This window comes from Papilio machaon, chromosome 23 (genome assembly GCF_912999745.1).
Source record: "Papilio machaon chromosome 23, ilPapMach1.1, whole genome shotgun sequence".
Classification (NCBI taxonomy): Eukaryota; Metazoa; Arthropoda; class Insecta; order Lepidoptera; family Papilionidae; genus Papilio; species Papilio machaon.
The window spans coordinates 1972771-1986890 of record NC_060008.1 but is presented as its reverse complement, the minus strand read 5'-3'; the positions used below and the strand labels follow the sequence as shown (position 1 = coordinate 1986890).

At 35.2% G+C, this 14120-nt stretch overlaps 1 protein-coding gene across 5 annotated transcripts in view; it reads left to right on the top strand.

Annotated features, from left to right (window-relative positions):
• Positions 1–14120, top strand: part of LOC106719867 (protein pangolin, isoforms A/H/I/S) — a 134040-nt gene that overhangs the window by 68129 nt on the left and 51791 nt on the right. For all 5 annotated transcript variants that reach the window (XM_045683777.1, XM_045683776.1, XM_045683780.1 and 2 more), the window contains exon 4: positions 6423–6520. In XM_045683777.1, the coding sequence (XP_045539733.1) occupies positions 6423–6520 (98 nt within the window). The remainder of the gene's footprint in view (positions 1–6422; positions 6521–14120) is intronic.

Sequence of the window (14120 nt, the reverse complement as noted above, 5' to 3'; positions counted from 1 at the left end):
TTAATAGCTTATTTAGACATGACTCGATTTTATGTATGTACCTACATATCCATGACATATAGTTTCATATTAACAATGATATAGCATGTGTATTCTCTTACAATGTGACGAGAAAATGTACAGGATTTCTTGCATTAATGAGATAACAACCGTATCTAGAGATTTGCATTTTGCACGGTCCTACCACAACTCTTTCATTTTATTAGTATTAATCATCATTATTTATATTATAAGACAACATATTTAAAAAATAAAAAAGAATGTCTCATGTGAATTTAGTTTTCGTAATGTCCATATGGTGATTCACGTTAGTAAGTGGTAGCCATCTTTTTTACGCGACTGTTGAAAAAAAGGTTAGGTGATATTTATCTTGCTAAAATTATAAATGCGAATGTTTAGATGGATGGATGGTTTGTTTGAAGGTATCTCCGGAAAGGCTCAACGGATCTTTATGAAATTTGGCACAGATGTATAATATGGTCTGGAAGAACACATAGGCGTTATAACATTTTTTAGTTCCGGGCGGATGGAGTCGCGGGTGACAATTATAATGATTAATTTTAAATGAATCCAAAATTGTTTAATATAAATTTGTTTAGAAACTAAGGAAATAGAGTGACTAAAAAAAATAGTTGTGTATTTTATTTGCGATAACCACTAAACTAATATTATTTCATGGTATCGATTTTTATCATTATTCACTATACAAATAATAATTCCCGACAACAAACCGCAAAAAAATACGTAATTTTATGCGACCGCAAACATATACGCAAGTCCATGTCCGGACCCCGGTTCGAACCCCGCCCGCCCAGGTAGTTTTATAACGCTTTATCTAAAGTCCTTTTCAATGTTGCCACTCAGTTTATTTATTAAAACGATTCAATGAATTTATACCTTTTGCTTTAATGCGCAATAAAATTTTATAACACGCGACATGTTTGGAAATATTTACCATTGGGACATTTTTTTATATTAGACCATCATACTAAACAAAGTCTATAACAGTCTGAAATTGCTTTGTTATGACAAAGAGGGATGTCAGATAAGAGTTTCTCAGTACCTACAACTAACACAAGATTTTCTATCCGTTAATATGTAACTTGTAAACCGAAAATTAAATAGTAAACAATGTCACTTTCCTTTAAAACAAAGGTAACAATATAGCGTTTCAGTTGGTCTCTCAAGATTGCTAAAGAGCAACGTATTTTCACCTTAATACTGAACTAAAATTTCGCACACGTATTATGCGAATTTCAAGTTAAATAAAGTTTCACCTAACAATCATGTACGTATAGTACAATTCAAACAAGTACAACAATTCTATTATATCTGCGGAGTGCTGGCTTGCGTAGCTATGTGTTCGCTGCAAACCCCGAGCCTCTGTAAAGTTTGAATATTATAATAGTTATACACGTTCCCGGAACATGTCCACCCCTGACTACAATACGTGCTTGATGCGTCAGATAAGATGCTTATCTATCGTACTTAATGTTGCATCTCTTGGCTCACCTTTTCGCGTACGTGACGTACCAAGGAAAATGTATCGTTGTACATTGGCATATTTGTTACGATTTTACAACATTTTATGTATCTTACTAATATTATAAACTAGCTTTTACCCGCGACTCCGTCCGCGCGGAATAAAAAATAGAAAACGGGGTAAAAATTATCCTATGTCCGTTTCCTGGTTCTAAGCTACCTGCCCACCAATTTTCAGTCAAATTGATTCAGCCGTTCTTGAGTTATAAATAGTGTAACTAACACGACTTTCTTTTATATTAGGTCCTTACATATGAAATTGGCGTTTTTCGTACTGGCCACTTTAATCACGAATTTCTCCTCTTTGGTAAGGAATTCCAAATTCAAATTTATACAGCTATAGACTCATGTATTTGTGGTTCGATGACCGTCATTCATTTGTTTTTTTCTTCTGTTTTTTTTTGTTTGCGTCACTCATTTTACAAAATGGAAAACTTAAAATATCGCATTATTTACGAGTACGAGTTCCGCCGTGGCACTAGTGCTGCGGAAACGACTCGAAGGGTGAATGATGTGTATGGCGGTCGTGTTGCAAAAGAAAACACAGTTCGTTTTTGGTTCCAACGTTTTCGTTCTGGAAATTTCGATCTGCAGAACAAGCCCCGTGGACGGCCTGAGACTCAAGTTGATAATGAAGAGTTGAAGGCTATTGTGGAAGCGGATCCATCGCAAACCACGTCCGAGTTAGCTGCAGGCTGCGATGTTAGTGATAAAACTGTTTTAATTCACTTGAAGCAAATTGGGAAGATTAAAAAGCTTGAAAGGTGGGTACCTCACGAATTGACTGAAGCAAACCGGCAAACGCGCGTCGACTGTTGCGTTACATTACTAAACCGGCACAATAATGAAGGTATTTTAAACCGAATCATTACCTGTGATGAAAAATGGGTTCTTTACGATAATCGGAAGCGCTCAGCGCAATGGTTGGATCCTGGCCAGCCAGCCAAATCCTGCCCCAAGCGAAAATTAACCCCAAAAAAGTTACTTGTAAGCGTTTGGTGGACTAGTGCCGGTATTGTTCATTACATTTTTCTCAAATCTGGCCAGACTATTACGGCTGATGTCTATTGTCAGCAATTGCAAACCATAATGGAAAAGCTAGCGGCTAAACAACCGTGGCTGGTCAATCGCTCCACACCACTGCTGCTTCACGACAACGCTAGACCACACACTGTGCAACAGACGGCTACTAAATTAGAAGAGCTTCAATTGGAAAGTCTAAGACATCCTCCGTACTCCCCGGACCTTGCTCCAACAGATTACCATTTTTTTCGAAATTTGGATAACTTCTTGCAAGGGAAAAAATTCAACTCCGATGGGGCAGTCCAAATCGCCTTCAAAGATTTTATTGATTCCCGTCCGACTGGTTTTTTTAGTAAAGGGATCAATGAACTACCTATGAGATGGCAAAAGTGCATAGAAAATAATGGTTCATACTTTGATTAATTAAATATATTATATTAAAAAATATTCGACTTTTTGTTCCTCCCATACAAAACGCCAATTTCATATGTAAGGACCTAATATATATAGATGCTAATCTTTAGACGGATGGATGGATGGATGTTTGTTAGAAGGTATCTCAAGAATGGTTGCATGGATCTCGCTGAAATTTGGCATAGATGTTGAACATAGCGTGGAAGAACACACAGGCTATTAAGTTCTTTATTAGCTCCGCGCGGACGTAGTCGTACCACTAGTATCTTAATAATAATCAATTTGTGTTGTTGATTCTAATGAGATGTAGGTACTTATCTAACTTTTATCAAAGAAGAAGAAAAAAACCGGTAGCCAGTTCCCTAATCGACGTAGTGTGGTGTGACTTTCACTGTACACTCGTGTGTACACACAGAAAAACGTGTGTACGATTGTGTTTAATACATATTACACGGCGCGGTCCGGACCCGGTCAATATTTGTTTAGGTTTCAGACCTACCGCGGCATAGATTCCGAGAACGACTACGCTCGATCTTATTGAATTATTGTGTACGATTTTATTTGGATGAGGCCTCGTGTGACCGATTTGTTCGTAATATTGCCCCTTGTTTGAACTTTTACTACTGTTACTATTAGAAGCATTTCCCTTGATGTATTATGAATCTAAAATTCAGCAAAAGTCTATACCAACTAGTTTAATACTAAATAGCACTACTAGATACCCACAAATAAGCAATTTACAACATTTTATACGCCGCACACATTCCTAAGAGTTTAAACAGGCGTACTTTTCATGAACCGAAAGTAATCAGCAGTTCTGTCATAATTATGCTTTTATATATGATGATTCAGTAAAAAATGCATTTATTAAGTGGTTCAGAATCTCAAGGCTAGATTTCTTATCAATATTTTATTAACATGTCAGTTCGCACATCAAGTGTTGCCCTCTTTCTGGGAAATAACCACTAGATATATAATTAATTATCTTTTATCATATCTAAATCAATACAATAAAGTTTTTATCTTTATGATAAATGTTTTTGAGTGTCGTATTCAAATATATTGTATTCAATAGCTTCTTAGTTAAATAGTTAGTCAATAATAATTAATTTAACATAACAGTAGTAGATCCCGCAACAACAATATTTGTTAGGTGCATGAATTGGTCGGGTCGACCGGTGCAATACCATGATCACACCGAAGACAGGCGTGAAGTGGAAGCAATTCCGCGTTTCGTCTGATGAGTGTGGTACCGGAGGCCTAATTTTAGTCCTCTTTCCCTTCCCACCCTTTTATTATTAGGAAAGGATGGGAAGGGGAAGTGGATTTGGCGGAAGAGGGGACGCATAGAAAGGAGAAATATCCTCTTACTGTGCGTCCTCTTCTCCGTTGATTAAAGTTAGGCAACGCATTTGCATTTGCGGATGTCTATAGGCAACGGTCGCCTCGCTATTGCAGCGAATCCAGGTGGCCTTTTGCTCGTTTGCCACCTTATGTTATAAAAAATAATAATAATAATATGAACATTAAAAACAAATAAATGAAATGAAGCCTGTTCCGACTATCACAATAAAAATCAGTCTCTTGAATACAGTATCTAATGCACACCAAATACCCTTTACGTGACTATTCTAGAAAATTATACAACAACACGTTCAAATCAAAAAAAGATTTGTTGAATTTATTAGATATATTATACAACTCTATTTATCAAAAGCCATATCACATTTTGGCCAAATACTTAGCCAATATTTGGATAAGTTATAAATAAATTGATATTAATAATATTTAATAATGTAACATGTACGCTGTACATGAAATATTAAATTCTCCGCTCATTCATCACGAGAGCTCTTGTGTAATAAATGAAATAAAAGCAGACGCCATTAGTGTTAGATAAGCGAAGCCGGGGGGACTCATTATAGTAATACTACGCCAGCAATTGAATCGCTGCTGACAAATTGTAAAGGCATAGCGCTCTCCACTTTTATTTATGTAGCTAAATAGAAAGATATATGAAGAGAATAAGGGTCTAAATAAGAAGTTATAATTACTGTAAAACAAATTACATGAATTTTATTATTCAACAATGAGCAAGTTTGTGACCTAATTGTTATGTATCTGTTTCATAACATTATAGTCATATTTTTTTCAACTTTTATGTTTCTTTTGCTATTGAGATAATTTGGTATACGCATTTATATTTATTTTTAAAGATTATTATTAAAAATAAGTATTTATTTTTATGTCATCCATTAGCTTTAATAAGTCGGGTTTTTTTGTTTCTTAAATAAAGGTTATTTAAAGACGATGACAGAGATTACAGTTTGTTTTGTAAAGGTTTTTCGTCAGTGAAAACTCACAGTAATATGCGCGTTTCTAATCAACAAAACAATATATAACGGGGTTAATAAAAATTGTTAAAAATGTCCAATAATAATATTCAAGTCGGCGAAATTAAAGACAATGCGTCCTTTACCAACTCACCGAGGCGGACTATCGTCGAGTACAGTCGTCGACAATTACTCTAAATGAGTCCTCGTCTCGGTATAATTTCCCCGTCAGAAGCCCCCACACTTTACCGACGTGGTTAGCACTGTACTCATTTACTTACGTGACTGTATTTCTATGCATTCAGTATAAATTTACCCAGGAACGTGAAATTTATATAACACTTTCGTTACGTGAGTTACCGTGAGTTTCTGAGACTCAAATCTCCGTTTAAAACATTGCTATCTCTATTTTGATGACGATATGTTTTATACAGAGATTTAAGTCTGAGAAACCAACGGTTAGTTGAAAATCAATTTGGAAATGTTGTAATTTTGTTTGTAAATTCGAAATTGGTTTGTAAATTAAAAAGTTATTCAAGTTGTTTGCTAAAGAAATTACAACACATTGCACACGCTTGTTTCTAATTTATTTACAAACGCGTATAATGTTCGTGAAAAACGTTAATATTTAACACTCCAGTAACGCTGAACGATATCCAATACTTTTACTATATAAAACACAGTTGTACGAAATTTTATTTGAATCGTTCAGTTTGTTAGATGGATACAATTGCCTCTTTCTATTGTTACTCTTACCGGTATAAAAAATATGTTGCCATCCCTCTTATTGACTTATAAATAAGAGACATCAATAAATTTTTACCCAATTACAAAGAGGGTAACACACAATATTCTGTACGTGAGAAATGATATATTTAAAAAAAATAGTGAAATAAGCGAGTTAAAATTTCACTCGCCATAACTTTTTTCAATTTTTTTCCGATGTTTCCGATGTTCCGAATTTATCTTAAAATAAGAAAGAGTTACATTAGTTTATTTCGTTTGAATTTAAAATTTTAAAATGTTTATTTTGTTTGTATTTATTATGTTAAAATTAAAGTGTTTTTTGTGAGTTAATTAAATTAACAATGAATTTATATTTCGTAACAGGTAAATTCGAACATCATCCGGCAAGCTTCAACATGGGATACCTCGTAACTCCGTACCCTTATCCCAACGGTGGGGCTCATCCTCTTCCAGTCTCTATGGTAAGTTCTAGTTATATCTAAGAATACAAATGTAGTACTGTAAAAGCTGATTAAATTGGATTAAAGGTAATTCTTTGGATATTTTCCATAATTCTAAAGTGTGTTTCGAATTTCATTATGGTTATTCAGATGAAATAATATAAAGTATCTCACATTTTTTATCTAAGCTATCAAAAGTATAAAGTTCCAGAAAAAATTTTTGCAGAACTAAGAAAATGCAAATGTTTTGTTATGTATATAAAAACGACAAATAAATCATATTTTAAAGCTATTTCTAACTCTTCATATCGAACACTCAAGATATTTTTATCTAATCGCAATTATCTGCGATGTCCGAACGTGCAACACGACGATTATGCGTCGATACTTCACAACCGTCACAAATCCTTCACTAGTTGTATTAGCTTTCAATGAATATGTAAATATTATAAAAAATAACTTGGGTTGAGCTTGCGAGGTCCTTTGGACGGGATAATAACAAGCATTCATCTATCCAAACTTCGTATTTATATTAATAGCTGACGCTCGTTTATGTGTTTTTCCAGGCTATGTTTTACATCTATGCCAAATGTCAGCGAGATCAATGCAGCCGTTCTGGAGATACCTTCTAACATCCAACTATTCAAACATTCAGTTTTATACCCATGACAATAACCGAGAATATAATATTTTCTAAAACATCGACAACTAGACTTAGTGTCCGGAAGTAATAAGTATAATAACAATTCTGTATTTACGATCAGCTTGCGTCAAAATATATAAACGTAAAAGGATATTTCATAGTGTATTAATCGTATACGCTATTTTTATTTGATTATTTCTTAGTAATAACCTCGCCACGTGCGCGTCTTCGAACCCGGGACCAGCCGGAAACGGTTACCCAAACAGTTTTTATTTTTGTCTTCATCCTGCATACGGACGAGAAATTACCCTATACATATATCTTATGACCATGTTTTATATCTAAATGTAATTTTATTTGTTGTCTCTTTGTCAGAAATTTTGTTAAAAAAAACAATGATGCAAAATATGCATTTTGATATATTTCAGTGGTGTTTAAACATATTCTATAAAAATATTAGGCTGTGGTGAAATTGTGTCTTAAAACTGGTGAGTGTTTCCGTAATAATGTAGATGACAAATCTTAAGTATTCGAAGTGATGAGGCTATAAAATGTAAGGATTTATTAATGTGATTTAAAAAAATTAGAGCATCAATAAATCATAATATTAAAGATATTGATGGTCTGAGTATATACGAAATTTTATTACAATTTTTATGGATTTAAAATTTAAATGCTACTTAATGTTTAATATTAAATGATGTAAATTTTAAGTTTATTTTTTACTATTATTTAAATCAGCAAACATTCATTAATAAACAATAAAAATAAATGGAAACGTAGAAACGCAAGTTTTTCGTTACGAATTCATATCCACGGCTAAGATGCCGCACTTCTATCTTTTACGGCGCTGAGGCTATTTCAAATCGAGTCCACATAATGAATGAATATTTCGTATAAATTTAGTAGCCATTAGTGAGCTGTAAAGTTTATATTTTTATACGCGGACGTAAGCATTAAATAGCGTTTCTTATTAGTATCGACATATTAAAGTGCCCTCAATACTCCAGGCGACTACATCGATAAAATATAATTTTACGAGTCACAAAAGTATAGTCGACCACATAAAATGCAAATGGGGTAGACGGAAAAGAAATTGAAGTTAGAAAATCGAACTACGTCAGGCCCCATAACCGTTCGATACCTAACGCGGAGCAAGCGAGTACGCATGCACGATGCTCGCCATTCAAATCCTTAGAAAGAAGTAAGAAACGAAAAAGAACCTGCGGCGAAAATATAAAAGTTTCGCAGCAACAGGTGGACATACGGCCGTCTCATTCTTTTCTACGCGGCTCTAAGTTTGGTCTCTGTTGTGCGGAGCCACCCCTACGGTCGCCGCCCCCGCTCTGGGGCGGGAAATTCGAAGGAGGGGATGGGATGAAAACGCTTTTCTTTTTGCTCGCGGGGTGTGTTTTAGAGCTTTTGTCTGGGTGAATGCGGACGGCAATTTCGGGGTCGCTTGCTTTTGGCTCCGCCGCGGGACCCGGCCATCGAATGCTTTATTTCTTTTCAAAAAAATGACCGCGATCTCGTAACGCTAAGAAAATGTTTTAATCATTGTGTTCGAGTTAGCTTTTATTATCTGATATTTTTGTACATCATGGTAAAATAGCTTTTACAATTTTTTTATTTTTAAATTAGAAATTAATTTTTACTTAAGTAAACTTTAAGATTAAAAAATATACTTAACGTAAAACATACAGATTAGTTCAGTTTCACGTTGAGTTAATCATAACTAATATTAGATTTATAAGTCATAGCACGGTACAGATGTTAGATCGATTTTCAAACAATAGATATCCCGGTATCAAAGGTAGCTAATGAAGTAAACAGACGCTGTGACAAAGTCAGGCTCCGTGTCAAGGGTGCTGCGGATTACATCTAAACTTGACTATAAAGTAGTTTATTCGGTCTGTGTGTGCACAGCCTAATCCGGTAAAGGTCATTGAACTTTGCGCACTTTGTCTGTTCGTGACATTGTTGATTTTATTTAGACATTTTATTAAGTAATAGGTAAATAGTATTTTTTATAATTTTCCAACTTGTAAGTGGAAGAAAACGTTCAAGATCATATCATATTGTATAAGTTATGAAAACTTCCAACACAAAGTAGCATAAACGATTGTAAGATAAATGAGTAATATAATAAAACATCATTAAGCCTTTTTACTACACATTTTTATTAAATTAAATTACTTTCTGAATGTTATTTTTATAATTTTTTTAAATTAATTTATTTCAATCTCTACACAGTTTATTGCGCATTCAAAAGCGCCGATGTGAGTGAACGTATCATCACGCCTCATCACTATCACGTATGTTCGTGATACCCGCAGTCGGGTGTACCCAGCGTACGTGTAACGGTTTATCTTTGCTACGATATGGGCGATGTACCCAGCCTCGTAGTATCGTGGGTCTGATAGTCAGGACGTCACGGCTCTAGGCACTAAGACTTCCCCTACCACTGACACTGGCTTTGGAAACAGCTTTAGAAATTTAAACACGAAATATTTTTTTCTAGAAAAATCTATTGGTATATAAGTAAAAGAATTATATTCGGTCTCTATAAACCTTCTACGTTGTACGTTATCCGAAAATTTTTATTTTCTTGATTGTCACAAAAATTCTAAATAATAAATGCAGTAAAGAAAGCAATGTCGAGTACAAAGAATCAATATTTAGCCATCGAGGTAATTAGCGTCGCTCAGGAAATACGTAGAGTCCTCATCGATCTCCAGCGGGAGCTGCAGCGCACCCTTAAAAAGAGCGTTCAATTCCCGTCTCCAATTCGTCTCCGATACCGGCCATAATTCCGTCCGGGAAAATCATTACACACGCCCCGGTAATTCGAATTTCGAGAGGCCCGCTACCCCACCCACTACCCGATCCGCTACCCTCCGGCCCGAGGGGGGACTCCCCCTACCTTCCACGCTGCATCTCATTTTCAAATACTATACTAACGGCTAAGCTCCGTTTCCTATAATACCGATCTCGTACGATATGCGCTAAAATGAACCCTACCCCTACCACAATATAGGCTATTTCACATTGTTAATATCGAAACACGCGCACACCATTTGTAACTTTGTACAGTAGAAGGTAAAGTTAGAATTTCTTTGAGCTTTCTTCGCGGGCGCTATCCGGATTTGGACTGTAACTGCGCTCCTGGGAAGGGGAGCGCTTTCCACTGAATAATATAGGGGAGATTTCCTCTCTTATTTTTTCGTGAATTTTTTATTTAAGAAAGGGATAAGATTTTAATGTGGGCGCTCGCTGCCTTTATTACTCGCGATTGCGAGAGATACCCTATTGTTGGGAGTCTTGATGCGTGTGGGGTTTCCGCTTAAAGTATTCTCTATGGCAGATATATCTCGGGGACACCGGCCCCCGCCCGGCCCGGCACCGTAATGACGTTTTAGGAGATTTCTTTTTTTATCCGTTGCTGTTTTGTCAGCCGCGGGCGAGGCGTAATCAGCGGAATTTTTGTTTCATAAATAGCAACTTTGATATGATGCTACTGAAAGAGTTGTCTTTAAATTAATTGTGGGTTTTTATTGCACCATATTTTGAATGTTTGTTACACATTACACACATATTGATTAACTTCATAACACGAATATACTATTTGAGTACGTAGTAAATGAAGATATCGTGATAAAGATGCATATTAAATTGAAAATCGATTTTAAACTGCATTGCAATGTTAAGTAACCTCATCTACAATATACCAATAAGTAAATGTATTACATTGAATTGTTATTCATACTTAACATATGCTTAATCGTCTCGTGAATAGCAAAAACCTTTTATAAACCCACGCGGTAAATGTATTTCCATTCACTTCAACATTCCGAGAATCACAATCGACTTAGTGCGCGTCATCTGTAACTGAGCTAATCTTTTCAAGTCGGTCTAATGATTATTCCGCTCGCAATGACGGGGGCCTTCGCCGGCGTTGGTGGCGGAAGCTAGGCCACATTCCCCGGCACCGCTAGCCCTTGAACCGAACCTCTTTGAACAATAGCGTCATGTTGTATCGCAAAATGTAAGTTTAAGCGGGCATTTGAAATGTACTTACTAAAGCTAATTCGTTTAAGCTTGAATGTCGTAATTAACAATTGATTTCACACAGTTGTTTTCTTTTTTATTAAAATAATGCAGTAACACACTAATACAATGTGCTTACTATTACTTCAAAAGTTCTTAAATGTCCGAAATTAGTTTTAAAGTAAATCGCATTTCTGCTACTTTTCTGACGTATTTATGTATGTAGCGATAGTCACTCAAAACACATAAATTAAAGTAAATATAAACGCTAGGATGGTCTCTTTGCGAATAAAGAATTGAAAAGCTACAGTATATAAACTTGCACAACACATCAAGGCACCGATTCGGAAGTACGAATATTATTAAAGGCTGTTTGCCGGCACGTTTAGGGACAGAAGGTACGACGGCGTCGACGATTCCTATCTAGTCTAATTGTGCATTGTTCCAACTTATTCGGACTCATTATTATAACGAATAATTAACACCTCACTAACTAAGATATGTACTGAATTGATGCGAGAGATAGCTTGTTTTGTTTTGCGTAGTCTTTAAGTAGTATGAAATGCTCTGGATTTTTGTGTTGGTTACTGTAAGTGATCGATTATTTATCTTTTAAAAGTAATTATTTAAAGTATATCTATGTGAGATATTTCACGTAATTATATTAAGCAAGAATCTTTCTAATGTAAATAGCTAGTTGTATGTAGCATTAGTATACTGGGAGTTTGGTCATGGCAATTTGTTACTTTTCTACACTCTGTTCAGTCATCGAACAAGTCATTCAACTAAAAGCTTTTAAGTTACGCTAGATGACGCTAGCGTTGTAACTAGGTTGTCATCTGATTAAGCTTTTATACATTTTAATGATTTAAAAAAAACTTTTTTTTAAATTTTTGTTATAAATAACTTATACTATTGTTATATACTATCCTAAAAATTACTTTTAAATTTTTTGGGAAATATGACGTCAGTCTTCACTATGACTACAGCCCACGGAGTAAAGTGTAAAGTACAAATATATAATAAAATAAATTGTTTTTGTATATCTGTGGCAGATATAGTGCTACTACTGTCACTCTTGATCATGCTGAAATCTGTAGTAAAAAAAGGTAGTTTTTCTCCCCATCTTACTAATATTAAAAATGCGATTGATGGATGTATGAATGTTTGTTTGTAGGTATCTCCGGAACGGCTTAACGGATACGGAACACGTAGGCTACTTATTAAGTTTTATTAATGCCGCGCGGACAGAGTCGCGGGCGACGCGACGGCTAGTTATATCACCTACTGATTTTAGCACTTCTGAGCATAAAGTTTTTGGAGTTTAGGTTTTTCGCCCTTCGATAATGCTATATTCGCGTATAAATAATCAGGCCCTGCAAGGGTTGGGGTGTCGTGGCATCGCAGAGACGGGGTGCGCGGGGGGAGAGCAGTAATACTTTTAAAAGCGTCATAGCAGTCGGCTCCCTTCAGAGGGCTTTGTGCGAGATCTCATTGTGCGTACAGTAGACGGGAAAAGTCGTTTTGCGAAATTAAGAAAAATTGTGTTTTCCCGTACTTTGATACGTCGAGTTCTGAGAGCGTGAATACAGTCGCATCCCTATGAAATCTCCTTATGTTTTGTGTGTGTATTTTTTTTGTTAATGCGTCGCAGTTGTTCAGCTCGAATGTTTATACTTTTATATGTTTATTTTTTACCTATGATACTTTAATATTGTCTTTTTTTTTTTTTGAATATGTTAACTTTTTGTGGCATCGAATTACCTTACCAAGGATTATTAACCACAAATTTTACTCAAAACAAAATAGCTTCAGAATCTTTTCATTGTTGTCGCAATAAAAACGGTGCATACGTAATTGAAATACCAATAAAAACATGTTTTATTTTTATACTCATGAGGCGAATCGCAATTATTATTTTAATATTGAAGTCATTCAAACGTAACGCAAGCCGCAGTCAAGTAGACGACAAACGACGTAACACAATGCAGTCGCTATATCTCCGTTCCGGCCTCGCGGAATCTGAATAAGTTCGCACGAGGTGTACACCCGCTGCACATGGTAATTGCCTAGAAAGTCCCCGCTCGATCCTACTTCCCCATCCCCCATTCCCCACCTGACCTCGTAACACCCCAACCTCCCATTTCTACACCAGATACAAAGTTTTTCGAAAGTCTTATATCGTTGTTATTCGATGTGTTATAGTGGACTTAACTTGATTTAGTTATCATATAAGTGTTTTTATTTACTAATTTTATACGATTTATTCGTCTTAAACTTGACGGTAAATCGAGAGGTAGTGTAATTATCGCTCTTTTATATTTTAGTTTATTTGTAAATATAATGGGCTTAGCACGAATATTTATTGTTACGCGATCGTATCGTAAACGACACAATTTGAGCGTAAAGTACCTCAAAAATCTCATAATAATTTTATTATAATTGACGATGAAAATACGATAGTAATTGTCACAAATATTCGTGCTAGGGACCACAGTAAACTTGACATTGTCATTCTATTTGATCGAAAGTTTTAATTGCATCAATTACCTTTTATACTTGGAACCGTTAAGAAGTTGTGAATAATATATATTAAATACCTAAGTGGAAAGTTCTGGAAACTAACCTATGTACTATGAACATTCTAGTGTCGATTCTAATCAGGGAAATATCTTGTTGATGTTAATAGATACCATCAATATGCAACTTGTAAAGTATATGTTGTGTTATAATTATTCACTTTAACTTCTGAGTCACATACAATCATTATGCTAACTTAAGTTAATTTAGTCTTAACAATATCAAGTTTATTGTTGTAGATAGGGTACCTCTTAGCTTCGCACCAACCTGACTCTTGATGAAAAAAACATCATGTATTCCACACTCCAACAAGGATAAATTGTTAATACAAAGACTTAGCTAAGACAACCT